Source organism: Amblyomma americanum, unplaced genomic scaffold (genome assembly GCF_052857255.1).
Source record: "Amblyomma americanum isolate KBUSLIRL-KWMA unplaced genomic scaffold, ASM5285725v1 scaffold_430, whole genome shotgun sequence".
Lineage (NCBI taxonomy): Eukaryota > Metazoa > Arthropoda > Arachnida > Ixodida > Ixodidae > Amblyomma > Amblyomma americanum.
Genome location: NW_027526901.1, coordinates 27,934 through 54,777, shown reverse-complemented (window position 1 = coordinate 54,777; position 26,844 = coordinate 27,934). Strand labels below are relative to the sequence as shown.

General features: G+C 43.4%; 1 protein-coding gene across 1 annotated transcript in view; it reads left to right on the top strand.

Annotated features, from left to right (window-relative positions):
* Positions 1-1,553: 1,553 nt before the first annotated feature.
* Positions 1,554-26,844, top strand: part of LOC144112621 (uncharacterized) — a 32,611-nt gene continuing 7,320 nt past the window's right edge. Inside the window, exons 1-5 of the mRNA XM_077645419.1 lie at positions 1,554-1,559; positions 2,361-2,527; positions 3,936-4,714; positions 8,128-8,255; positions 20,878-21,074. Coding sequence (XP_077501545.1) covers positions 1,554-1,559; positions 2,361-2,527; positions 3,936-4,714; positions 8,128-8,255; positions 20,878-20,907 — 1,110 coding nt within the window. The 3' untranslated portion in view covers positions 20,908-21,074. The remainder of the gene's footprint in view (positions 1,560-2,360; positions 2,528-3,935; positions 4,715-8,127; positions 8,256-20,877; positions 21,075-26,844) is intronic.

The following is a 26,844-nucleotide window of genomic DNA, read 5'->3' as shown; positions in this document are numbered from 1 at the left end:
TATGAAATGATGATGGATAAGGTTGATTTTATAATGCAGTTTAAATGTGAGCTATATGACGAGTTCATATTACTTGGTACAAAGTTGAAGAGGGTGCGTGAGGAATTTTTGTTGTGCTGTAATATAAATAGTTGGCAAGTCTGCATTAGGATGGCAGCATTTGCAACAGATAAAACAGGGCAGAAGTGTGTCTTTCTTTTTTAATCATTTTAGCTTGTGCATCATGTTGTCAGCTTTTTTTTTTTGCAATGTGACCAAGCAGTAGATCTTAGTTTTTACCTTTTGGGAAGTGTGCTAGAGCCACTGCTCTTCACTTCTTTACACTCAGCAATACTGCTGCAAGGCCCTTACAGAATGGTCCTCGCCAAGAGCGTGGGGAAAAATGCACCAGGTTTAACTTTCTTGGTGTGAGGTGTAGAATTTATTTTTACTGTAACAATCATTCCTGTATTTTATCAGCCCTACCTGAATTTTCTGTGTAATGGCCTGGGAAAATGGAGGTGATTAAGTGACTATAGCAAGGTGGCAAATGTTTGATGAAGGCAAGGTGGAAGTGGTGTGTTATCTGTTGTTCGTGTCTTACTGCTATGTCCCTGTTGAAGGCAAAAAGAAAAGCCCAGTAGAAATTGAAACTGCAGGGGGAGGGGAGGTTGCTTTAACTGGGAATGCAGCTGAGCTTTAGGTAGAAAATGTTATTGAAGAGAGTATTTGATGTTCGCCTACATTTCAGGTAGGTTTTTGAGAAGGAAGTTTTCAGGTAGATTTTCTTAACACCTGCTTCTGTTTCTGCAATTTTCTGCGTTTTCCAGTGATCAGATTTCCTAAGCTTACCTGACTTGCGCTTTCCATTTCACCATAGGAAAAGGAAGGGGAGGCTTCTGTTAGCCACGGTGCTGCTGGGGCCGTTCAGGAGGGTAGCCATGAGGCTGCCGCTGACTCCTTGAAAAGTCCTGGCAACCTCGATTCTGATCAGGAGGAGCCACAAGAAGAACTTGAATTGCACCCTGATGCGAGTAAAGGTGACCGCAACGAAAATAGTGCAATAAATGATGACATACGATGTCTTGATAAGCTGGAGGATGATTTGGATGAAAAAGAAGAGTATTGTCTCAAAGGGGAACGGCAACAGGGCGATGGAGAGGTGAGCATTAAGACGGCATGCTTGCATGTGCTGTGTTGCACATTCTGGGCTAGAGCTGTGTGCGGGAATGTGCACTTGTCATCAGCCTAGCATATATGCAGAAGTACTAGGGCACAGAGGCAGGTGTGCCTTGTAACAGTGTCGGGTGCCCATCAAGACCTTTGGATGCAGATGAGAAGCACATTGTGAGGCTTTTAGCCGCCTATCTCTGGTTACCTATGTCAATGTGCATCAAAAGAGCAACTGTAATAGCTTTATAATATCAGGTGCATCAGTTTTTTTCGTATTTTGCCTCATTTGGGTGAAACTGGAGTTGAGTTTAAAACGTCATAGAGAGAAAATTGAATGTGTGCTACAGTGGAACAGTAGTCCTTTCATGCTTGAAAAAAAAAGTTGGTACTTCCTGCTTAACATGAAGGTAGTGCCACTTTAACCTTAGAGTGTGTTGGATGAATACTCAATCATAATATGATCCATAGCACTGTATTCAACATTACAGCTTTCAGCTTAGAATGTGCTAAGGTGAAAAGACAGCCACTTGCCTGTTTGGAAGGAACTTGAGAGACTTTCATTCTCTTTGTGTTGGTGCTTCAAGACACTGTAATATAAAACTGGCACCAGTGGGAAGTGTGCCAGGCGAAAAGTTCATTTTGCCATATGAGGTTCTACTATCCAGCCAGAAATTGCGTACTGAACATATCCCTAAATATTATTGTAGATAGGTCGGCCGCACAAAAATGTTTGTGCCCGTGCAGTGTTGTTTTTCTTGTGTAAATCTACATATGATGTCATGTGTCATACCCCCACATTTGTAGTGCTTAAACGCTTCGTTTGAAGGAAGCAAACCAACTCCACTGAAGGCAAAGCTTGTTACTTTCAGAGTGTTGTTTGGCACCATCCAATGATGCATGACAGGGTGTGGTTGATGGCAGTGGGAATTTGATATTGTACCATCTGTGATGTCACTCTGAGGTTCTCCACACTCTCTCGATGCTGTTAGAAGACTGAAATTTAATCGTTCATTACATCTGTTTTCAGATGCTAACTTTAAAAGACTTGGCACGCTTCACCCACAGGCTATATATATTTGAATCCTTAAATAACGCTGTATTCTCAAAAAGTGAGGCTGTTGCCCTTTGATGCCATTTCACATTTTCACTTAGCTGATTAAAGTTTTTTTGATTACTGCTGTGCATTGTATACTATTGATTCATTTCAGGAAAGTGCCGGTCCTTCTGGCCTCCAGGTTAAAGTGTTAGACTGCGATGAAGACAAGCGTAACCCTCAGTACATCCCCAAAAAAGGGGAATTTTACCAGCATGATGACAGGCTAGTAGGTGATGGGGATAAGTCTGAAATCCCAGAAGAAAAAAATAAAGATGCCAAGTGAGTATTGTATTCCAGCTAGCTTTGGCACAGCTATCTCATCTTGTATAATTGTGTTATTGGCAGGTGGTACATTAGAGTTTTTCCAGGCTGAATTGAAGTGTTGGAAGCACTTATGTCATCCCTAACTTGTTTAGATGGTTCAGTGCCTTATGAGTGTTAATTTTGCAAATTTCCGCTCGAGCATAAAGTAGGACATTCATGCGCTCTTGTATGTCACAAAGCTGCAATCCCTTATTGTGATAGCTTTGCAAGGACTATATCATCTGCTCCAAGCTAGTGTAAGCCGGTGCAGCTGCAGCCACAGCTGGCCTGATCACACCTTGGAGGCGTATCGCTTGATTCTGATGCAGTCGCATCAGATTTACAATAAAACCTCTGTAATTAGAGCTTAGTTAGTGTGAACTCTAGGATAATTTGAGAAATTTGTACAATCCCATAATCCTTGATAATTCAAACCGGTGGCCTCCATTAGGCCAGTTAATTTGAAGATCTGGTGTGTTCTGCGGGATTGCCGGTCCCGATTTGGTCGCAAACCCGGTGAAGCGATGGTCCATAAGGGTTGCAAGGTGGTGCCACAGAGTGATGCAGATGTATAGGTGAAGTGCCCCAGCTCAAGTATTCCGAGCACAAACACTGGCCCACGATCTGGTTTGTAGATTGCTGAGGTGCACGTCCTTGCAAAAGAAAAGACGTGCTTCACTGCAGTCATGCAGGGGATACCACTTTCAGTGTCATATGCTCTCTGCTTTGTCAAGGCATGACCGGACTGGAGGAGCGATGCACTCGCTCATCGCTTCTCTCCAGCCTGGCTGTGGTCAAGGCAGTGTCTAGCAAGGGTTCTGGCATCAAAGCAGTGTCAGTGTATGTCCCATGACGCGACCATTCTTGCTGTGTGCCCACGATGGGTTCACTGCGTGAATACTGACCTGTGCCATTTCTTTGTGTGATGTGCTTTGGTTAGAGGTTTGATTGAAGGTGTCTCGTTCCTGCAACAAAATTTTTGCCTGAGTTCCATTTTATATTTGTGCTATTTTAATTCAAATATTTTTCATGACTCCAATGACTTCGAATTATGAGGTTTAATTGTACTTTCTTTTAGTAGAAGGTACCCCGTTTTTTTAGCCTCTATAATGCAAGAAAAGTACAAAACTGGTAGTTGGGTGCACATGTTGACAGGCTTAAAATACTTGGAATTTGGCATTTATCCTCAATGAGCGATTGGGTGCTTCATGTTTCAAAATGTTGCATGAAAGTAGTAATATTGAAGGGGAGTGCAGCTTAAGTGTGTGGCAAACCAACTCGGGATGTGAGAGTTTCACTGTAGGGAATGCTTTGTTGTACATTTCTCACAGAACTACTGGTTTGCATTGTGTAGAAGATTAAGTGCCTTTCTTTTCTCTGGTAGGGGCTCACGATGGCAGAAGAAACTATGGCGTGAAGACAGTGTTTGGGTACACGACATGTATTATGAAGAAGAACAAGGACCTAAAACAAGTGAGGAACTAGTGAGCATCTATGGTTATGATATTCGAACCGAAACTATGCCTCCTCGAGGTCGGAGACGCGAACGTTATGGCCGTGGCCCCAACAAGTATCAACGAAACTGGGAGGATGAAGAGGCTTATACCCCACGGTCAGGCTCAGGACGTGGTAGAGGCATGCGTGGTGGCCGCAGACCAAGAGGTGGTGGCCATGTTGGGAACCCTCCTTTCCAGGTCAAAGATATTCCTGACTTAAACGCCAAGCGTTCAGTGTCGGAGAGTTCAACCACTCTACTTCAATACCAGGCCATGGTCAAGGTGCCGAACAAACCTGCGGCTTTCAAGCGCCCTGACCATGGAACACGAGGCAACAACAGTCCTCAGCACGGAGAATTGGAGCACGTAGCCAAGAGCTCGGGAACGGCCCGCCGTGGTTGGGGCAAGCGTCCTCCTCAGCCACCCGTGAGGCTGACAAATACTTCATCGAAACATCATGAAGATCAAGTAAAGGAAAACATGTCTTCAGATCGTCATGCCAGCAAGCCTGCGCCACAGTCGCCATTGAAGACTGCTGAATCTTCTTACCGTCCACCTTCTGTTGGCAGATCTCGGGCTGCACGACATATGCTTATGGAACAAGAACGAAGCAGGAGCAATGCAGAATTACACGAGAAAACTGTTCCGAAAGTTGAACTTCCGGATGGTGAGGAGCATGCCTGTTTTTCTTTGTTGTGTGCAGTTACTCAGAAGGTGTAGTCAACCTTAACAAGTTCTTGAATCTAAACTGATGACATTTTTTGCTGAATGCTTGTGTATTTGAAGGGTGCCCCTTAGCAAAAAGGTTGAACAAGTTTCTTATTTGAGATAAAGGTTACCAAACACAATGGAACTGAAAAACAGACAGCTGTGTGCATGTCCACAAGGTCTTAGAAAAGTTCGCTTCTTCTCGCGAGTTTTCAGCTCGATGGTGAAGCCACCTCGAAGAACGCAGTTATATTGTATTTTGGGTACCTATAGACCTCCTTCACCCCGAGACGTCACGAAGATGCGGTGGCGCTCATGTCAGCCGCGACTTTCGCATGATAGGCAAAACAGGTTCCGCCTGCCCGTGCCTACCGCAGCTACCGGCGGCTGCATCATGCCTGAGCACTGCAGAACCAGCATGCATTGACCAGCTGCGTGACTGTTGGTTCTGTGTAGTAGCTTAAAAGAAAATTTAAATTAGCCCTGATAAGTTTCTCGCAGATAAATACGATATTAGGAAACTGGCTAACAGGGAATGGCCTGCGGTAGTAAAGCGTGAAGTTTGGGAGTCGATAGGCACTGCCACTCACTGTATGTACATAACAGCTTGCAAGTTACTGTGTCCATCCACCTGAACACCAGCATAGTGCGCTTATAACTGCACAAGGAAAAAAAGCTCATATATAGATGCACACATATTCATCACCCTGAGCCGGTGTGCACGGGGCGCCGGCAGGTTCACTCGCCCCCAAGACATGCGTTCCTTTTGTTAATAGCACAGCATATTTTAATGGCGCGTTTTATGGCATTTAATATTTACTTGAAGGTGTTTTTAATGTGACCGCTGTAATTATTTGATTCGAGTAGAAAGTAGTCCTGTAAGTTCTTGCGCGGTCATGTTGGCGTGCTTAGAACTGCGTATACCTTAAGTGTGGTAAAAGCCACATGATTTCTCATTGCATCATGCATGTGTCATGTTTCATTGTATAGTTCATGATCGCAAAGCTTGTTTGAAAAGAAGCAGCCGCAGGCGTGCTGCTAACAGACACATGGCGAGATTGAGAGGGGACGCGGCAATGAAAATTGTCTTATTTATGCATGCGATATGTAAATAAATTTGATTCAAACTTGAAATTGCTATGCTAGTTTCAGTAATGCATGTTATTTTTAGCTATTCCTGGCACAGTTCTTGGGTAGTTATAATTAACACTCTCCTCAAGTCACCCCAAGGTCTTAAATAATTGAGTAGAAAGTGTGCAAATTTTTTTTATGCCAGCATGTTCACAAAGCCCTGTTCTGTATGATGATGCTGTTAGTTCTTTTTTTAGATGACCATGTACTTATGCATGTCTAGTTACATGAAAATGTTTCTTAAAAAAAATAGCTAACATAGTACTGCACGTATAGGAAAAAAATTCGAGAGATTTATTACAATCCTCAATGTCTCAGCATGCGTTTGCGACAATAGGGTCATTCTATTTTCATGCATTACAAAATTACGAAGGTGTGAGTGATGCCAATCGCAGAAATTATGAAAGGTCAGAAAACGAACCTTAAAGTTTATTTCCTCATTCTTGGCCTCTTCGCTTGCACTTTGGTCAAAGAAATGCGACACTGAACTCAGAAAGCCTCAAAGAAATCAAAAGAATTACCTGACATTTTTCGATGACCACACATTTAAATAGCGTAGTTTATGAATTTCTACTGAATATTTTGCTATAATTTTTTGCCATGAAACAAAACCTCAGAGCTAGCAAAGATAACAATTCCAGAAAGAAAAAATTTTCACAAAATCGACCAGTTTAACAAGGGGAGAAGTCGGTGTGGCTGGCTGCGTGATCTTACAGCTAAAAACAGCGCTTACGCAAGACAGAGGAGATTGGGGACACAATGCTGTCCCCACTTTTCGCACAGCGCGACAGGTGTGTCACACAGACGGTGAGCGCATGTTGGCTGCACCGAAACAATGCCACTGCTTCCCCTCGCTACTTTCCGGAGGTAGAATCATCCTGGCAAGTGCAGAGTGCCAACAAGTTATTTTATTCAATCCCTAGCGTAGAAATCAATGGCCGAAACACTTTCTGTTTACTACTAACCATATGTACAGTACACAGTGACGACCTATTTCTCTGAATACGCCACATGTGACAAACGTGAGCTCGTGTACTTCGAGAAATTACTAAGTTGAAAGCATCAACTATTGCTGTGATTCGCAGAAACTGAAAACGTGCCTACAAGCCTTGAAAACCCGCACTCAGCACCTCTCCGCGATGCCACTCCCTAGACTTTTGCCTACCACGAGCCCGTTAGCGACTGCAGCGCCACCTCGTTTGTTTGCAAACATGAAGGAGGTCTATAGACCTCGCGATCCTAGACTTCGCACGTGCCACGACGTCATCATTCCACTTGAAGTACATCGCCACGGCCAGAAGCTCTTTACTATAGTTGTTTCTTTGAAAAAAATCTTTACTATGACCGAAAAAAATGTACAGTCATATATGGAACGCTAAATGGGACCGCCGCTTCACTGTACTACAACTTTTTTCTGTAACCGAGTTTACTATAGCGGGGTTCTCCTGTATATGTATTATTCATATTCATCTATTCTGTTGAGCAGGCTTTGTCTAGCTGAAGAATTTGAAATTGAACTGCTAATTTTGACAACTAGAATAATTTTTTACCTTTAAAAGCAGAAAGCATAGCAGTTTGTTTTTCTTTGTGCTCAGCTTTATTGGTAGTTCAACCGATATTAAGGGGCAACATCAGAAGTTTTTGAATATTTTGAGTTGATAGTCCCCTCCCTCTGCCACAACAAATTGTTTTTTAATATACAGAGAGGAACGATTTTAAAACAGGAAACCGAAACGTGGTCTGTGGCCAGAGACAATGCTCCACGTGACACAGTGATGACATCACAGACATTATTAGAAAAATACTTGTATGCACAATGAATGGCTGAAGTAGACACTGAAAATGATGCTTCCTTCATAAATAGCCCGAGACTTAAAATATTGTTAGTGAAGCAGGGAGCGGGCATTGACGTGCAGGGAATGTTTGTGATGTAAAAATGCAGTGTTGCCCATAAATATCTCTTAACTGAGGCCATGGAAATGGCAGACTTCAAAATATATCTGTGCTGGCAAGAAATGTTGCATGGTTGCGAAACGTGGTAGAAGTAATCGGGAACAAGAGGGGAATACCTGCAGTATAAGTTTCATAAGAATATGGTAACCTCGGAAAACTCCTGGAGCTGCTGATGGTGTCTGTTACCTACATCCTGTTTTCTTCATTGTTGTAAACCTTGTCAGTGCAGCACTGCTTTGCCCAACTTGCAAAGTTGTGTTCTTATCAGGTTTTAATGCCATGTTTAAGGTGGTGCAGCATACTTGACCAAGAACTCTGCAGCTACGGTAGAACCAAGAGGAGGTCTGATTGGAGGTACTGAACTGGCAGGAAAACCAAGGCGCTACTCTTCACTGCGCCAGCGGCCACTTGCAGAGGTATGGTCTTAGTAGGTAGAAAATGCGCAGGAATTTTTTTGTTGTTGTTTCTTACTCTGCTGCAACTAAGTTCACAGAAAGGAACAGTTTTTAACAAGCAGCCAAAATATTGTGGGCACATTATTATTGCTGCCACCTGTTCTTTTCTGTATTCACTTTCTGCGTCCCTTGGGTTTTTACTGAATTGTTTGTCTTGTTTGCTTATGCCAATGATTTGTGAATCGAAATTGTATTGTGTAGCTCATTGCTGCTGATGTAGAGGTTTGTATGCCTTTTTCAAGTTCTTGGAGCTCTTGTATTTTCAAAATTTTTTTTACTTTTCATGTCTGAATTCAATATGCCAAGAAACATGTGCTTTGAGTCAAGCTCAGTTGACTCCCTTCAAGATCAACCTGATGCAAAACCTGCTGGGCTTATGAAATTGGTTTGATATAAATGACCAAAATGTAAAGGCATATATGAGTATATAAGCACTGTTTGTAAACTAGGAATTAGACAAAACTTTTGACCAGATGGCTTTAACATGCAATCTATTTATTGGGCAGCCTGAAAGAAAAATATTAGAAACCCGACGTAGCAATTGCAGTCAACCTTTTAGTTGTCAGAGCTTTAGCTGTTTGGTGGCATTTTCTGTTTTGGCACTCGGAACATTTCTACATGTGCACACCGAAGTTTTCGGAACACCGAAATCAAGAAAAACCTTAATTTCATCGCAGCCTATGTGTGCTGTCAGGCATGGGGGAAACATCGTACAGGTTGAGCTGGAGAGAGCAAAGCACACTGTTCAGTTCATGGCTGCATGCTTAGAATGCCGAGTAATTAAGCTTTGTTGGCATTTTTGCGTTCTGAAAACGTTTTCTGGACAACTATACATTCTTTGTTCAGGATTTCAAGAGAAGAACGTGGCTAATTACATGTCACGTGGCATCAGATGGAAGGGCATTCGTAATTATGCTGTCAGTCTTTTTTAATGTTGTGGCTGTCTCTTGCATTGCTGTTCCTTGCACACTGCGGTGCAATGACTCCACCTAATCAGCCACTTGGAGTTGTGGAGCACCGGCAGAGGAATGCAAGGTTGCATTAGACTTCGCTGAATTTAAGTTGCAAGGAAGGCTTTTTTTACATTGGGTCTTTGGGAAATCCATCTATGGTCCCAAACTGCTTAGCTTAACTCTTTCGGGACGTGAAGAAACAGGCCATTCTCAGGGGCCTTGAAAAAATACGTTTATTAAAAACTGTTTTCAAAACCCTAGTATGACATATATCAAAATATATGTATATAAATTCTCTTTCATACAAAAAAAAATATTTCACTTAGATGTTCGAGTGTGAACTTCTGGAGCAAAAAAATGAAGACAAAGTTGAAAAACAAGGAATATAAAAATAAGAAACGATAATAAAAACTTAAAAACGTACAAAATTGTGGCACAGTGCCTATTTTCAAGTGAAAGTGAAAGCATTTCCAGGCGTATTCCATCAACTATCGGCACTCCCATTAGCACTGAGTGCAAAGTTAAATCTAAAAAGAAAAATCCTTCTAATATAAGCGTGGAGAATTGCAAAGACGCTGTAGCATCCCTGATATCTATTTGGTCTTGCCTATGCATAAGCAACCACAGATATCCACTGGACGGCCAACGGAGGTCCGTTTCGGATGTTCCTGACGTCCGCTGAACATCCGCAAACAGCCGGTGGACGTCCATCGGCCGTCCGATGGGAGTCCAAAGGTATACGTTTGTCTCGCCATCAGGCGTCCGCTGCCGGATCTTTCTCGGATATTTGCTTATATGGTGCATTCATGCTTCCTTCACTCCCGTGAGGAAATAAAATGGAAAACAGTTTAAAGTACATCAGGTATATTTTATTGCCGTTGATGTACATAAGCAGAGGAGTGGCTTATATTCGCAAAATATCTGACTTCAGGTATGATGAGATTGGAAAGCACATCCATAATCTCCCCACCCACAGATTTTCTGAAAAGACAAAGCAAAAAACATCAGTCTTGTCGAACTCGTGCAAAAATGCAGTAGCCTAGCGAAACATCAACCAATTAACAGAAGTGTTTACAGAGCACTCCTATTACCTATCGTCTCAAGCAAGCTTTCTACATAAAAATTTATAGCCTTTAAATGAATGTAGAAAGAATAAGTATACTGGCAATAAAATTTAGATGTGTAGTATACCTTTTATATCATGCATGTTTTCTTACCGATACTGCTATCACTAGACAATGACACCGTTTTACCAGACACTCTTTTACCAAAGGAAGCTGAATGGCACTTCATCTACTGAATGTCAAATCTTTCAAATCCAGTGTGACAGGAGTACAAATGCATTTATGTGTTCAACAAGTCTTGGAGCACAGCCAGTGCCAACAATGTTATCTTCACGTCGCCGTGGAAAAACAGGTCACACAGGAAATAGTGAAATAGCACTCATTTTTCAACACATGAAGCATGACATGAAAAGTAGTAGATGAATGAGGTATAAAAAAACTGTGAAACTGACTATGATGAAAAAATTTTGGGCAAAAAGTGCACCTAAATCAGATTATCTATGGCGATGGTAGAAAGTGAACTGGCACAGTATATCACACATTTTGTGCGGAAAGAATAGGTGATGTTCGCGGCTAACAAAGAAGCCATCGCCTCATGCTTTCAACCCGTCTCTTACAAACGAATGCTATATGATCCTGCTGCATTGCCAAAAAATAATTTTCAAGCAGTGTACTACTCACCTTCATAGGCAACCACTTATGGCATTCACACTAAGCCTTTTTTCATCCAAAGTCGGTGCAGTACGGCATTCCAGCGTTCCAAAAGAGCTTCAGGCACTTCCTGCGTCTTTCGAATTGCTCAAGTGCCACACCACTTTTGTCCGCAGACCAAACAAAACCACGCTTTGGTAATAAAGATTTAAAGCAGCACCACACTACCGAACAAAATGACAACGGGGCTGCAATGTTGACTGTTGGATTGGATTGGGCTGACTGCAAACTGACATACATGATGATGATGACAGGAGTATTCGGCGGGAGTTTTGAAGTTCCGAATGCTCTCAATTGCAAGTTTAATGAACAAAGTGGACATGATGTTGCACAATTTCGATAATTTGTAGAGGTATTATAAACCTAGAATTAGTAACTGAGATCCTTCAAAATTGTGCAACACCTGCTTCCACCCTTAAATTATTTTGGGTCATTGGCGGCTCTTGCACTACAGGAAGGATTGTGGAATTGGTCCAATTTACAAACTTATTCACATCAAACCCTGTAGCTGATGCAAAAAATTTTATGGAAACAGATAAGCAGTTTGAATAATGCAATTTCGAGCCAACTTGCTCATAAAATTTACAAAATTTATTCCCGGGATAAGTCTTTCTCGATAAAAAGAATACAAAATATACATACACAAAAGGTGCGAAAAATAAAAATAACGTCCATACTCATGTCCTGAGGAAATACTCAGCCGTACATACCTTGGACGTACGCTTGGTCTTTCATGCGGATATGCAAAACCAGACACTGTTCGTACGTCCGATGAATGTACGGATAAGTATATCCGAAACTGGATTCTGTTGGTATGTCTGACGGACGTCCAATCTCATCACAGGACGTTTGGACCTCCGACGGATATCTGTGGTTGCTTGGGTGTTGCCATGCTTTGGTTATGATAGTAAGTCGACCCCCCCCCTCAATCTACTTCGGATTTTTAGATTAAAAAATAGGTAGACTTGCATTCGTGCAGAGACATGCTCAACTTTGCCATTGTTCCGCCCACTTATCATGCCCACTTATCACTGTACCCAACATTGGGTACATAAATACGAGCGCATTCACTGATGTGAAAATTTATTTTAAAAATGTTTTGTGTGGTTTATAACTCAACTGCTGTGAGATATAATACTTGGATGCCAAGCTTTCTATTATTTCATATAAGTCTGTGGAAGGGTCCAGTTTTGCTGAACGTATAGTGTTAGACAGTCTTATGACATTGCAAACCATGCAAACAACATTGAAGACCTTATAAATCATAACTAGAGGTTGGACTTTTCTGTTATTTTTCAAAAATTCAGTGAACTTTTTTGGTGTATACTTCAAAAGGTCACTTTCATTGTTTTCTTGCCAAATATTTCTTTCCATGTACGAATTTTTGGTTTTTATTCGTGGAATAATATCCAGGTGCGGTAAAAAGTGACATGCATTAATCTTGGCCTTTTGTCTTAAAAACCAACAGCTCATACAGCAGTTTTTACCACATAAACAGTCGTATTAAGAGCTATCTTTGCAGAAGGAAGTTGCACAGTTTAATAAAAATAAAAATGCCAAGGTAAATGATCGGGCACGGAGACAAAACCTTGGTGGATCTTCAGTTCTAAAAACTTGGTTGCCATAGTCTGGGTGCACTCTCTGTTAAATGAGATGACTGTGTACCATTTGATTCACATGGTGAGGCAGCAATGCAACTGCTCCTTAACAGTCGCGTAGGCCAGAACATGGCACTTTTGCGCTGTTTATATGTGGTTTTCCCTGTTACAGTTCCAGAGGTTGTCAGTGTCTTTACATGCAGTGCAAAAACCTACTTAGCGAAGTGATAGCCTTAAGCCAGTGGTAAGCGTGAACAGGCGATGCTAAGCTACCAGATAGCATTAAGGTGGTGAAGCCTCCGGTATCTGCAAAGGTGCATGAGTTAACTCACAACTATGGTACTAAATTCCACAAGTAAGTTTTTCTGTGTTCCCAATTCCAGCACTTAAGTTTCTGCGTGACCCACTGTAACTGGTACTGAATAGCCAGTTCATTTTGGCATGCATGCAAGAAATACTGACCTCTTCCAGTTAAAACTATATGTCGAAAAATTAATTTTACGTACCGGTGTATTTTGGTTTAAACTGAAAAGTCCAACCCCTATCCATGTCTTACTATAGTATGTTGGAGACTTGAACCAGAAAGGAGATGTCATTTCCCTGAGTTGCTTGCGTATGTAGCATTGACAACATGGTGGCACCCTGCCTGCCGGCTTCACAGCGATAGCAACTTTTTGCTAATCCCTGAAAGCAATATCTTGTTATAAACTGTTGTATTCGTCTTTGATTTGCCCATTCTTTCCCTCGCATGAAGTTTCAGTAGACAAATAGCTTTTGTTTTTCAGATACAAAGGCGATTTCCCAGGTGTTAACCCTGACAAAGCAGTGCTCCGACTCAGTTTGACTGGCTTGGTTTTGGCTCGTCTTGTATTAGGGTGGCTGCACCAGTGTTTGCATCTGTCAGTAGATGGCTCTAGGAACAATGCACGGCGTCCTTCGTGTACGTGCAACTAAAAGGGTTTTAAACGACATGCGCGTAGGCGTGTATTTCAGCATTTAGTATATACATATAAAATATTTTTGTTACTTGCACAAAACCCAAAGTAGCGATTGTGGCGCCACACAAGCTTTGTGTGAGACATGAAAACTATTTCAATGGTCATTGAGATTTGCCATGTAGCAGCGACACAACTTGTTCCAGTTAGATGGTGATTGAGAATTTCGAAGACCCTCGACTCGATGACCATTGAAACTGGCTGTGTGACAAGGGTATAAGTCAGTCACGTTATCTCGACCGCTGTTGCCAGCTCTACGGTGCCGGTCACAGATACTTTGGCTTCGTGTTCCTTCATGTGTTAGTGATGTCGGTGTTTCGACAAATATGGTGGTATTTTGTTTGTGCTTGTGACCGTAGAAATTGTGAAAAGTGCAGCAAGACCCGCACGAATACGACAGGAACTGCTACCTGCACTCGTTTGTAGCCTCTTATATTTTAAATGCCTAGTCATTGACGCCTAAGTCAATGGGTGCTGACAGTCGCATTTTTCGTCAAGGCTGCGAGTGCTGCGAGTGCTGCTTCTTGGCGATTGATAAAAGTAGGCGTGCAGCGATGAATCAGGCACTCTCCGCATTGAGGCACTCGCATTGGTGAATACCTAAAACCTCTTTCATGGCCTGATTGAATGCAGCGTGGCTAGTTTTGCCTCTGGCCGTGATGAGGCGCTCGCATCGCAGACCAGCTGCTCACAACAGAGATATTGAAAGTGCACGCAAACCAGGAGCATGCGCCCATTGTCGCATAGTGAAACTCTCACCTGTCCTCCTTACACTTCTCCCGCAAAGAGCGCTGAAAGCCTTTATTTTGCTTCAACGGCCACTTTTCAGCAGCTGCCCAGGCATGGAATATATAGGAGGCTATGGCTCATTTCTCAGGAGCCACTCATTTTGGCGCCGTGGACCATGAACTGTGATTTGGTCGCTGCTTTTGATAAAGCAGTCATCGGGTTTGGTTTGCAGAAGAGTTGGCACACCTGTGGGAGGCGATTATGTAACTGTATGTTAACTGATTTCTGTTGATGTCGCATAATATAGCATGGGCAGTGATGGCCATTGCGTGATACTCGTTTCCTTTCTCGTGTTTACATAAATACTAAATTTTTTGCACTTATCTACGATTGTAAGGTACGTCGTGCATGCATTAAATTGTGTGCAGTCACTGTGCACAGAAATATTTTTATATTGCGTGCATAGTATGCACGGAATGGTCGCACATGTATTACTTTAATGATGTATGAAATAATGCACTGAAAATGTCAGCTGAACCGGTTGAGATAAGATAAACACCTCTGGTGTGTGTGCACACATTATCTGTATGGTACAGAATGCTGTAACATAGACATATAGTGTATTTTGAGAAACCTCTCTTCTCTGTTCTCAGTATATTGGCCCAGCACTGCAGTTACCATTGTTGATCAGCAGAGCAACCAATTTTACCATGCCACAACAGCAAAAAAGGGTGTACGAAAATCCAAGTAAAGTGCGGCGCGCACGCACAGCAGGCGGACCATGATAAATCCACCTACCTCCCCTAGCAGGCCAAATTTTTTACCAGTCCTGGTGTGAAGCAGATGCCTTGCGAATGCCCCTGCACCCATGTGTTTCGGTCATCCGTTGTCGTGGAGATTAATATGCCATAACTGCACTGCCAGTCGTTATGAACGGAACTGAAAGACGAATTGGTGCTAGAGATTGTGATTCGTGGCCACTCTAAGGTATGTATAGTACTACGAAGTTTCACCCCACTCCTCTCTCCCTGGAGGAACCGTCATGCTTCTCATAGGAACGTGCACTTTTTCACGACTAGTATTTCGGACATTGGAAACCAGAAGTTCGATTTTCTGGGCTAAAATAAATGCCAGTAATACTGTGGATGTTGTTTTTCAACTGAGAATGAATTTTTCCAGCTGAATGTAGACATGAGCGGGCATCGCTGCTGCCAACCCACCGGTTCTTCGCTGCTATGAAAGGCACCATCTTGGATTTAAACTGAGTCAATCGGATGGGCTGGCTTGGATAGGCTTGGCTAGTATTCATGGCTGCCACTTGAGATCATTTTTTCTATCAAGATGGCCTCAGAACGCCTGCGGCCGCGTTGAAAACTGGCAGCTGCGGCGTCCGCTATAGCTTGGACAGTGCAACCCGCGTTGCAGTGGAAGGGGGGGGGTGCATTAGAAGGCGCTCTCTTCTATAGGTTATCTCTCAGTCTTCAAGAGCATCGTTACTCATGAAAACAGCCTGTTCTTGCTTTGCACGGCACGCTTGCATTCTTTCACGCATGACCTGCGGCCGCGCAGCAGTCTGGTATCTGGACGCGAGGTGGTGCGGGTATGACAAAAGCATGACAGTGGCTCAGATAAAGTCTAATTTTATCGCTTGCAAGGGGATTGTGGGGAGCGGCAAAGTTCATGATTTTTAAAGCCGGTTTTTAGTGAAAGATAACTTTTTTAACGCTCACGGTTTTTGAAGGTCGCAATTACGGATGATTTTCCGGGTCCGAAAAATCGGTCAGCGACTGTATTAGGGAATTAAAACTGTAACTAAGCTTCACTGGTGCATTTTAATATTTCAGCATAAAATGTCCATGGTTTCTTGCATGCCTGCTGTGCTCACAAGCTGGAATCTTTATTACCCGATTTGTTCTTTTTCTTTGCATGCATTATTGAATGTATAAACAATTGTTCTTTAATCTGAGAACTTGGAACATGGCTGGTTGTGGTTTGTCACCTGCATGTAACCGTAGTCTTTGTCAGCATTCTCTCTCTCCAAGCCCTGAATCTTTTTGTACAGTAGGACATTCTTGCGGGCTTATTGGCTTATAGTTTAAGAAATGTTAAAACTGCACAAAAGGCGAGGACAAAGGCAACGAGGAACATACACCTGTGGTGTTTTGTATGTTCCTCGTTGCCTTTGTCCTCGTCTTTTGTGTAGTTTTAACATTTCTTGATCTTTTCGTACAATCCTGTAATTTTTTTCTGTAATGTATAAACGTATTGTGCACATGCACAGATACTGAATTATGTGACTGCTTTCTCATACAAGGACGCCAGTTCCCAGTGTTTGTGCCGGGTACATGTTATTATACCTGCATCTCTATGGGTATGAATACAGTTAAACCTCAATTTAATGAAGTCTGGAAAATTTGCTACTTCGTAATGCTATTGAAATTTTGCTACATTGAAATTGGTCTCCTAGCATGCTAAGAATCTGCCAGAAACGCACTACGGATAACTCACCGCAATAACCTTTATTTGCGATTAAAGTGGTCCTTCTGCCCTTTCTTCTCCAGCAGCAATGGCATTACACGTCTTGCTTATGTGTTCAGATCTCGCTTTCACCAGCAGTGCCACGGAAATTAGAGGGGCGAGGAAGGCTGGTTGCCAGGCAGTCTGCACGCGCTACACCTCTTGTAGCAGTCGACAGCACCCCAGAAGCAGTGGCATGCATGGCTGTACTATTGCAGTAATCATCCTGTGCTTGTACCGGCTGTCACGGAAGTGGTGAAAACACCGGTAGCTTTTGCTCTTGCATACCATTTTTCACATGCCACAGCTGTAAAATGGGAAAGCCACCCAAACAAACTCTTGACCTGCTGGCAGTGCTGTGTGCGAAAGACAACTAAGTGCCACATGGTTTTTGCGGCCTCCAGCATTGCTGCAAGCATCTTATGAAATGCCGTTCTGAAGGTCTCCCTGTTTCTTTAGTAACAGTGGGGCTCCAGCTGTGCCATTTTCATCATTCTAATACATTTACATTTTGCTTCACCAGTCTGCTCCAAAAGCGGTGAATCGATCAATATTGCACCTTAGCTGTGCCAAAAAGACACGGTCATGGGAAAACAACTATTTTTGTAACCGTTCAGGCTATCAATTGGCAACCTACTAAAACGTTTCTGCTTTTGGCAACTCTGGGTGGTGATGGGCTGGCTCGTGGTAGAATTTAACAGCCAGATCATTCGCGTACATGGAGGAAGGAAAGAACTCCAGAGAGGCTGTTAAGTCACATTGTTAGAAGCCGTCTCCCTCTACTTGGCCACCGTCTCAGCGCGCTTGCGCATGCGCAGCAGGCATTCCAGCAGATGACTTCGCTGCGGCTAGTGCTACTATTGGCTGCGCCGTCGGCCAAAGACTCGCGGTAGTCCTTGCAAAAGCCGTGACTACCTGCACATTTTTTTGACGTGCAGCTCGGATAGCAAGGGCCTTTCTCGAGTTTTCCTTCCTCCATGTTTGTGCATCATGTCAGGTGCATCATGTTGGTCAACCCTGAACCTGAAGAGGGCTGAAGTATATTATTGGAGCAGGTCCAACGAGGTTGAGCTTTGTTGGAACAAGGGAATTACAACATTGCTGATTCACTTCGCGAGCTTGATGAATTTGTAAAAAATTCCAAGAAGCACTGAGAAAATGCCAACAAGAAAAAGAACGGTTCTAGTGAACGTGTCCGTTAGACTTTTAGTGAAGCACGCTTGGCTGAACTTCTGTGCAGTACAGAGCCAGCATTGATAAAATGCGTCTGTTTTTTTGTGAACACCTTTCTTATGTTTTTTTTCTTGCTAGCTACACATGGCTGTACCTGATATCATTAGTAACAAACTCTTTTGGGTGACTCCTTTATTCTGTTCGTGTTGCTCCCGTGTTGCTCCACAATTATCGTTCTGATACAAAGGTGCTCCAAAATGAATATTTTTCTGCTCCAAAAATTGCTCCAGAACTTGAAATGGCTGGACCACCACTGTTAGTAAACATCGCCTTAGTTGTCATCACTTCACTGACTAAAATACACTGCTCTTGCTCGCGTTTTTGACAAAATTTTATATTAAGAATTTTGGCTATAGACCAACACCGATCTCTGATGTAAGCAAGATGCAGTGGCACTGCTGTTGCTGGCTTGGACGACTAGGGGAGAACTGGGAGTGAAAAGTAGGCTTGCTGCCCATAGGAATACGTGGAAGCAAAAGTTTTAAAAGTAGTGGTGAGAGAATGTTGAAATGTTCGAGTATGATTCGAATATGAAAAAAAAAACTGGCTTCGAATATCATATACCTGTTCAGTACAAAAAAATTCGGAAAATGATAAACAAGCAAATGTTGTTTCCCTTATTTTTTCAAAATAGTCTATGGTCTTTGCCAATAAAGTAAACAAAACGACTGTCTCAGTACCGTATAAAAAAACATGATGTGCACAGAAATTTAACTACTTGATTAGACTGCATAACAGTATCCAAACTGTAATGAGGCCATGCAAAATTAAAATCCATAAAATGACAAGACTGGCAGCAAAAATAACATGACTAGTAAAACCTCATTCATTCACAGTTCAAGGGACTGGAAGAAATGCCCGGTTCATCTGAAGGCCCCGATTTATAAGATTCTCCCCGCCCCCTCCCCCCGAAAAAAAGCCTTATGTCATAGGCGCCTCCATTACGCTAGCGCTAACACCTGTAAGCCCGTGAGGAGTCGCCCGTTTTGGAGTGCTGGAAGAAACCCAGGAATGCAAGCAGGGGGCCGGGGAACGCAAACTGGCGTCGCAACAGCGAGGCGGTTTCTAAATAGGAAAAAGAAATAAGCCGCGCGGAGCTGGGATTGGACTACCGGCGAAGCTCGTAAACCGATACATGGCCAGGCTATTTTTTCACCTAGCGACAGGGGCCTTCCGATCGTTGTCACGCCTGCCGCTATGCCCACTAAAGAGGTTCGTGGGTTACAATGCACCATGCAATAGGCTGGATTTTTACAGGATCGCTTGCCCTGTTGTGAAAACTCAACGCGCCCCTTCAGAAGGTTCCCCCGAAATTCCGCAAGTAGGCTTTCCCGCATAGCGTAGTTTACAAAACGGGTTGGCAGAGGTCATGCTCAGAGAGTTATTAAGACGACAGGACGCATTCTTCGGATGTGGGCATTAAATATGTAACACATTACGGAAGGATTAAAAAAGTTCAATTTTGCGTTGCGATTGTTCGAAGCGGGCCGTCGGCCATCTTGTTCGGAGCACTTGTGATTTGTGGAAAAGCCAATTTGCGGAATTTCGCTCGAGGTCAAGCCTAGCGGCGTCGGAATGCAATCGGTCCGCGTGATAAACGACGGAGAATGAAGGGAATAGGACCTCTGTATTGTTTCCCTGGAATTGTTAACTCGATCATTGGCTAACTTGTCTAGATATTGTGGTTTTGCCATGGTAGAATTTATTAAAGTTTGCAGTGTGTATACGACCGCTGGCGAGTATTTGGGAAGTTTCGAATATTCAGAAGTTCTCGAATATTAATATCTCGAATACAAATCCAAATCGAATATCAAACATATTCGATTCGTTTTCGAATATTCGCACACCCCTATTTAAAAGCTGTTCTCTGATTTCAGAGCGCCCCTATGATGGTGTGTCTTCATAGAGAACAACAAAATTCATCGTAGAAAATATTCTGAAAAGTATGAAGCGTCATTTCGAAGGTGATGTATTTTTAAAACACTGCGTTAAGTGTACATGGGAATGATTCCCGGATGGGAGTACGGACCGAGAACGCGGCCCATTAAAACAACTTTTCAGAAATAGTTTTCTCGTTTCACAGGGTACCCTTGCAGGTGGCTGTTTGCTAACAGTTGGCGAGGGTTTTGAAGAAGAATGTGACGAAGTACGCAATGTCATTTCGAAGCGATCTAAAACACTGCGATAAACGTGTTCTTATGCCGGACATACTTCCAAAAGGCACTCTGTCCGCTGGGCATTTTCCTGAATTGTGCAAGCTTCTCGTGTAGTCCGACAGGCTTCCGTGTGCGCTACTTCATTCGCAAGGTGCCTTTATAGTGTCTACCCAGACCCCCAGAAAAAGCATTCAAAAGTCCATGTCAACCAGTCAGAAAAGTACTGCCGTGGTGAACTATGTAGCATGCAGAAAACAAAAGTAAACACTTCAAGCATCAAATGGCAATCCCAAAATGATATGGAGCATGCTTTGATATTCTAACTCGTCTTACGCGATATGTGGAAGTGGTAACGTTTCTCCCATTTATATGCTAGTGCAGCAACAACCTTTGGCAGCACATCATCTTTGCCACCTGTAATCTCCATTAGATGTGAGATTTGAGAAGAGTTTGATCACCAAAGCATCCTCTGTTACTGTGTCCAAGACTGTATGTAGCATGCTTGTTTCCATGTTGTTACCATAACAAGTGGAACACATATAATTGACGTTTGAATAGGTTTTGCTTATATAACGGAATAACAGCCTACCTACCAAGATTTACTGAGATGGCTCTTGATTTCTGCAGTACCTCCACCAGCCCAAGCACCAGCTGTGAGGCCACCAGCAAGCCAGCCAGCGCCAGTTATGGCACCTCCTGCTCAGATGTCAAGCCCATTCTTGTTCTCACCAGATGTCATCCTTAGCTTTCCACCACAGCACCCACTGCCGTACACATTTCCTACCCAGTGTGCTGCACCAGCCCCGGCTGCTCCACCTCCAACGGTAAGTCTGTAGTAGCTTTTTTTTTTCCTTGAGATTCCTTTTGCCAGTCACTTGCTCATTTTGCTGCGTAATGCTAGCTGAAACTGCGTGGTAGTGATTGCTCTTGAAAAAGCAGGTTAGTGTTGACCCATTTATCAAGTTTTCACCCTCTGTATTTCCTGAATGTGTGCTGACCAGGTGGTTTACAAATATTTGAGCCTAGGTTCTGAAAGGAACAAGTGATAAAAGATTTCAGCAAGCATCTTGGCACTTGACGCTCTACATATATTGTGGCTGTGTTTCTGGAGAGTGATTATTCTCTTTATAACATCGCAGAAGTCATTATGTTAATACAATAGAACCCCGTTATAGTAAACTCTGATGTAGTAAAATGAAACTGCGGTCCCCTTTCACTTTCCATAGCTGACATTTTTTTATATAGTAAAAATTTTTGAAAAGAAACTGCTGTAGTCCACCTGGTCATAGCGATGTGCTTACCACGAAATGATAGCATTGTGGCGTGCGCGAAGTGTAGTATCGAGAGGCCAACACTTGAAGGCAAGTGGACACTGAAGACAATTAAACGGCACTTCATTAAGTGGCTTCACCACTGAGCCTAAAAGTTGCAAGAAGAAGCCAACTATTCAAAGGTGTTCGAGTCAGGCAAAATGTGTGGTGGGTGCATGAAAAAAAGGTGAACACAGAAAGAAGGTGGCACTGGTCTCCGAGAGAAAAAAAACCAGTAAAGGTGGTGCATTGAGTACAGTTAAGCTGGTTATGACGGAATTGAGAAGATTCCGCTGTTTTTTTTTGTTATGTGCACATTTTCGTTACAGCCAGTTTTCTCGAGAAAGCTCGAAAGGACTGTGCTGAAAGGAAGCCAGAATGAAAAATAAATGCAGTTGAAACGGTGTGGCAAATGTTGACAGTAAATCTGGTTACTTGAAGTTGTAGACACTCATTTCGTGCTCACGTTGACGACGTGAATGTGGCAGGACCCACCACCATCTAAGTTGCAGATAGACAAAAACACGATGCCTCTACATGTGGGGCAGGGAGAGTATGGGGTAGTCAGAAGCACCTACACCTATCTGCATGCCTGTTGCTCATAAAAAAAAAAACTCTTTGTCTGCTCATTCACTGTTGCCCTCGAAAACTGACTCTTCACCTCGCGTTGCTGGTGTGCCCCCTGCCATCTCCGCTCCCGTTGCACGTCTGCTGTGAATTGCGGTCACAATCGAGCAGCAGCAATGGGCGTGCACTGCTTATCCTGTGCATTCTTTGCTACATCATGTTGTTTCGTGCTGCTTTTCGACATGGACTGTTGTAGTGCCACTTGATGTGACGCAACGAAAGCAAAAGCTGCGGAGACATCTGTAATTGCACAGAGGTGCGGATCACACTGGAGCACGGCATCTTGTGTCAACTGCGTTCGCTCATTGCAATTGTAGATATTCCTCTCATACTAGTTCGTGTTTTATCTCATGAAACTTCTGCGTAATTCGGCCAAATTTCTAATAGCACTGCAGTAGCTAATGGATAGTTGGCATGGTGAGTTTGTTATTTCAAAGTCGACCGCTGCAACACCTTCTTTACATGGAGTAACCAAGGCGTTGTGGAATTGGGGAGCCTTGTAATTTCAAAGAAGTCACTACATGGACGTTTGTTACCGTATTTACTCGAATGTAACGCGACTGCGAATGTAACACGAGGGGTGACTTTACATGCTGCCAGCAGGAAAAAATAAAACCATGAATTTAATGCGAGGTTTAAAGACGCAAAACAAAGTACCTTCAATAGACATCGTGGCCAACATGTTTATTCAGCTTCCACGCTTTTGGAGGCTGAGTTCTCGAAAACAGTGTCCTCCTTTTCACTATCGAAGTCTCCCAGTAACTTCTGCCGTATCGATGTTGTGCGTCACAGAGAAAATCCATTCCTCTTCATGAACATTTGCACCCACCCACGAGATGCTCTGCACTTCCTATCCCCCGAGCAACATCTCTAACTTTCCAACGAATCAGCTCGACACTGAACCCCATGAGACGGTTGCACTGCTCGATAATAAAGTCCGCCACGTTTTCTCCAGCTCGACGTGATGGCCGTGGCGAGACCCACGAAATCTTTTGTGGTCGGGCTCACATATAAAAAGCCCCTCCCGCTGCAGCCGCCATCCGCAGATGGTTGACTTGTTGAGGTCATTTTCAAGCTGCCACAAAATTCCATACCTCTTCAGCTAACAGGATCGCTTTTCTCTTAAACGGGCGTCGTACTGAGCATGATGCGTCGCCATCGTGTGCACTGAATCAGTACACCACGAGCAATGCCACAAGAACACGACATGACAAAGCGTTGAGCGTGTGAGCACGCGGTCGCAACGAACACAAAAAAATAAAAGAGAACAACGCTTTGACTTTGGATGGATGCGGATTTGGCTTTTGTGGTACCCATGTTGCCAGCATAAGATCGCAAAACTGCGGAAACCGAAACCAAGTTGACTGCTTTGAAATGGCTGCACTGCAGCACTCCTTTAGGCCAATCGAAATGCGGTATTTGATTATAATGCGAGGGTAGACTTTAAGGAGAAAAAATCTGAGAAAAACTCGCGTTACATTCGAGTAAATACGGTACATCCAGGTTTAACTTGGTATTTTTTGCACTTGCCAGATTTTTACAACTCATGTGCAAGAGGCAGTCTGGTGGGCAGGTTGCCACCTGTCTTGGTGGACAAGTTGTGGTGACATCACAAGGTCACATCACTTATCTTGACCAATCGGAGAATTTCGTGTAGAATTACAAATTTGGTCGTGCCCCATGATTGGTCAGTGGGGTCACGTGACCCTGATGTCATCAGGGGATTTCATTAAGGAGAAGCCGGAAATTTTTTTGTGTGACGACGGCCTAAATACTGTCGCATTAAAAAGGAGAGAGTGTCTGGCATGATGCTGTTGATATCACGTAGCCTTGCAATCTTGCTTTTTCTTACCCCATGTTGCCCAATGGCAGTTCTGCTGGTTCCCTATCTTTCCTAAAGCATGATCTGCTGGTTCCCTTTCTTTCCTAAAGCATCACAGGCTCGTAGCTGCTCCCACATTGTTGATCACGTGGGGAGTACCTGCGCAGCAGCGCAAGGTTGGGAAAAATTGTGGAGTTCGAAAAGGGCTGCTTTTGCTCAAAACTCTCTCTCATCTGGCCCTGTGGAGCGGTGCAAGTAGGCATCACTGCCAGGAGCTGGCGCAGCCAGCATGCAGGCTGGTTTCAGTGCTGACTGCGTGCACGCAGAGTTTGATACTATATCCCAGGGGTGGCCAAACTGTTTTCTCCTTGTGGGTCCAAGTGCAGCTTGTGACTCTCTGGCATCTGTATCCCCACCCTCCCATTTCTGGCTCTAAAGACAGCCAAACTTCAAGGTGCTTGCTTCATGATCGCTGCCTGAGTGAGTAGGATTCATTGTTGCTCTCAGCCTTGTTGCAAGAAATTTTTTAAAAATTGCCATGCCTCGCCCCTTAAAATTGCAGCTCTTAAAAAGATAATGCTCTTTGCATATGCCTGTCTGGCCACCCCTGCTATCTGCGATTTGCAGTTTGTTGTAGAAAGTATATTTTGCATGAATAATGATATAACAGCTTCGGGTGTTTGCTATGAGGTGTAATTTGCTCTACCTGGGCTCGTTATAAGTTTAACTGTATTACTAGAAAAACTTGGCTTATAGTACAACTAATGACTATGATTTAAGCTTATTACTTAGGTTTGGACGGAGCGACAGTCTCAAGAAATCGTGCACCAGTTTGACTTGTTTATTCAATCGTGCACTTGGCTACTACATTGTTACACTGGGCATTTTTAAACATGGCCTTCAATATTGCAGTATCTTGAGAGATGCGCAGTGATATTCTCAGTGAAGTATTATTAAACACAGTTACCGAATTGGTCTTGTCATCCAGCCAGAAATTAGGCAGCATCATGGTGGCCTTGGAAATTGACCGAAGGAAGCCAGCAGTCATTAACACTGTGAAAAATATATGTGGATAATAGTATTATTGGCTTGGAAGGTATACATTGGGGTCTATCTAAATCCATGACCTCTGAATGTCACTTTTGGCACTGTGCCATTTAAGCTATGGTACTGGCCATCTGCTTCCCTACATTAACGAATAATAGTCCATTGATTGAATCTGCAGCCATGTTACCAAAACAAATGTGTGGCAGGACATTGAAAGTTTTTATTAGCTATAGGCTAGGTTGAATGTGCATGACAAACAAGTACATACTTGTGTAGATTTACAGTCGATCCCTGATATATCTAACTCGAAGGGGATCGCGAAATATCCATAATTCGAAATATAAAATATGCCTATGAGATGCTTTTTCTGAAAAATATGTACCAACATGCCGAACTCACTGCATTAACCATGAGATGGTTATTTCAAAATTGCACACATCTCGGACAGTTTCTCCAGGATCGTGAAAAGTGGGAGCTTACTGATTTCTCCTCCAAAGTCCAAAAAAAAATGAAAGTGCAGCTTTACGACCACCATACTTTATTCCATACATTATTTCGCTAGAAAAAAGTCCGTGAGCTTAGCTTGCCTCTTCTTCTGCTTGTTGATGATATCCAAATGAGAAAGTCTAGTGCATTCCATTGCTCCACAACAGCGACGAATGACGCTGAATGTCGATGCAAGTTCAGCCGCAATGCATGGTGGCTGGGTCTGTTTGCCTGAATCTTTGCCACTGCTCGGGTCCGCCTCCTCGGTGTCTATGATGTCAGCCACAATCTCAGCATCAGCACGATCCGCAATAGCTTGCACGTCGTCGTCAGCACTGAGAAAATCTTGTGCTGTTACGCCGTCTTGGGTGGTGCCTGCAAACGCTGAGAACTCACGAAACTTGCTGACCAGCCATCCAGCACTATCGTCTTTTGTGTCTAGGCACCTGTCGTCTGAAGCCACCACAAACCCTGCTTTGCGGAAGCAGTTCACAATTGTGCTTATCTTCGTCATTCCAGGCACCAGCCAGCATCCGTATGGCTCCGAGGAGGTCCACCTTGAATTCGATTCTCAACCGAAGGTTGATTAGGAGCCTTTGCACCAGTCATTGTCTATAACCAACCTTAAACGCTTTCACTATGCCCTGATCGAGAGGTTGAAGCTTCACCGTTGTATTTGGCGGCAGAAATTTGATGATCTCCTTCAACTGGCAGACGACATGATTGGCAGAACAATGGTCGAGGAAAAGACAAGCCTTGCGGCCTGACTTCTCCAGTTCAGCATCCCATGTTCGGAGCCACTCTGTAAAAATTTGCGTGTCATCCAAGCCCTCTTATTAAATCCGTATTGACCCTGGATGTGTTTCATGTTTTTGAAACAGCTTGGTGACCTGCTTTTGCTGATAACCAGTGGCAGCAGTTTGCATGGCCCTTTCATATTTGCAGCGAGAAAAATCAAGATGCACACTTTGCTGTTCTTTCCACCATGGCATGCGCTGCCTTTCATGTGCAGAGTCTTAGTTGGCAGCATTTGCCAAAACAATGCTGTCTCGTCTGCGGTGAATATTTGAGACTGTGAAAAGCTATCGCAAATCTCTGGCCACTCTTCCGACAGCCACTTCTTTGTATCAGTGCTGCTGGTTTTCACCTGTGAGGGTCTTTCTGACGATGCAGCCAACCAGTGCCACCAGTGAAGCTGTCTTCTCTGATAGCTACAACAAACCATCTCAATTTCTCCATGAGCATTGGTCCACCGACCGCAATGGTTCTGGCAGGTGTCTTTAAAACCGAGGCGTACAAAGC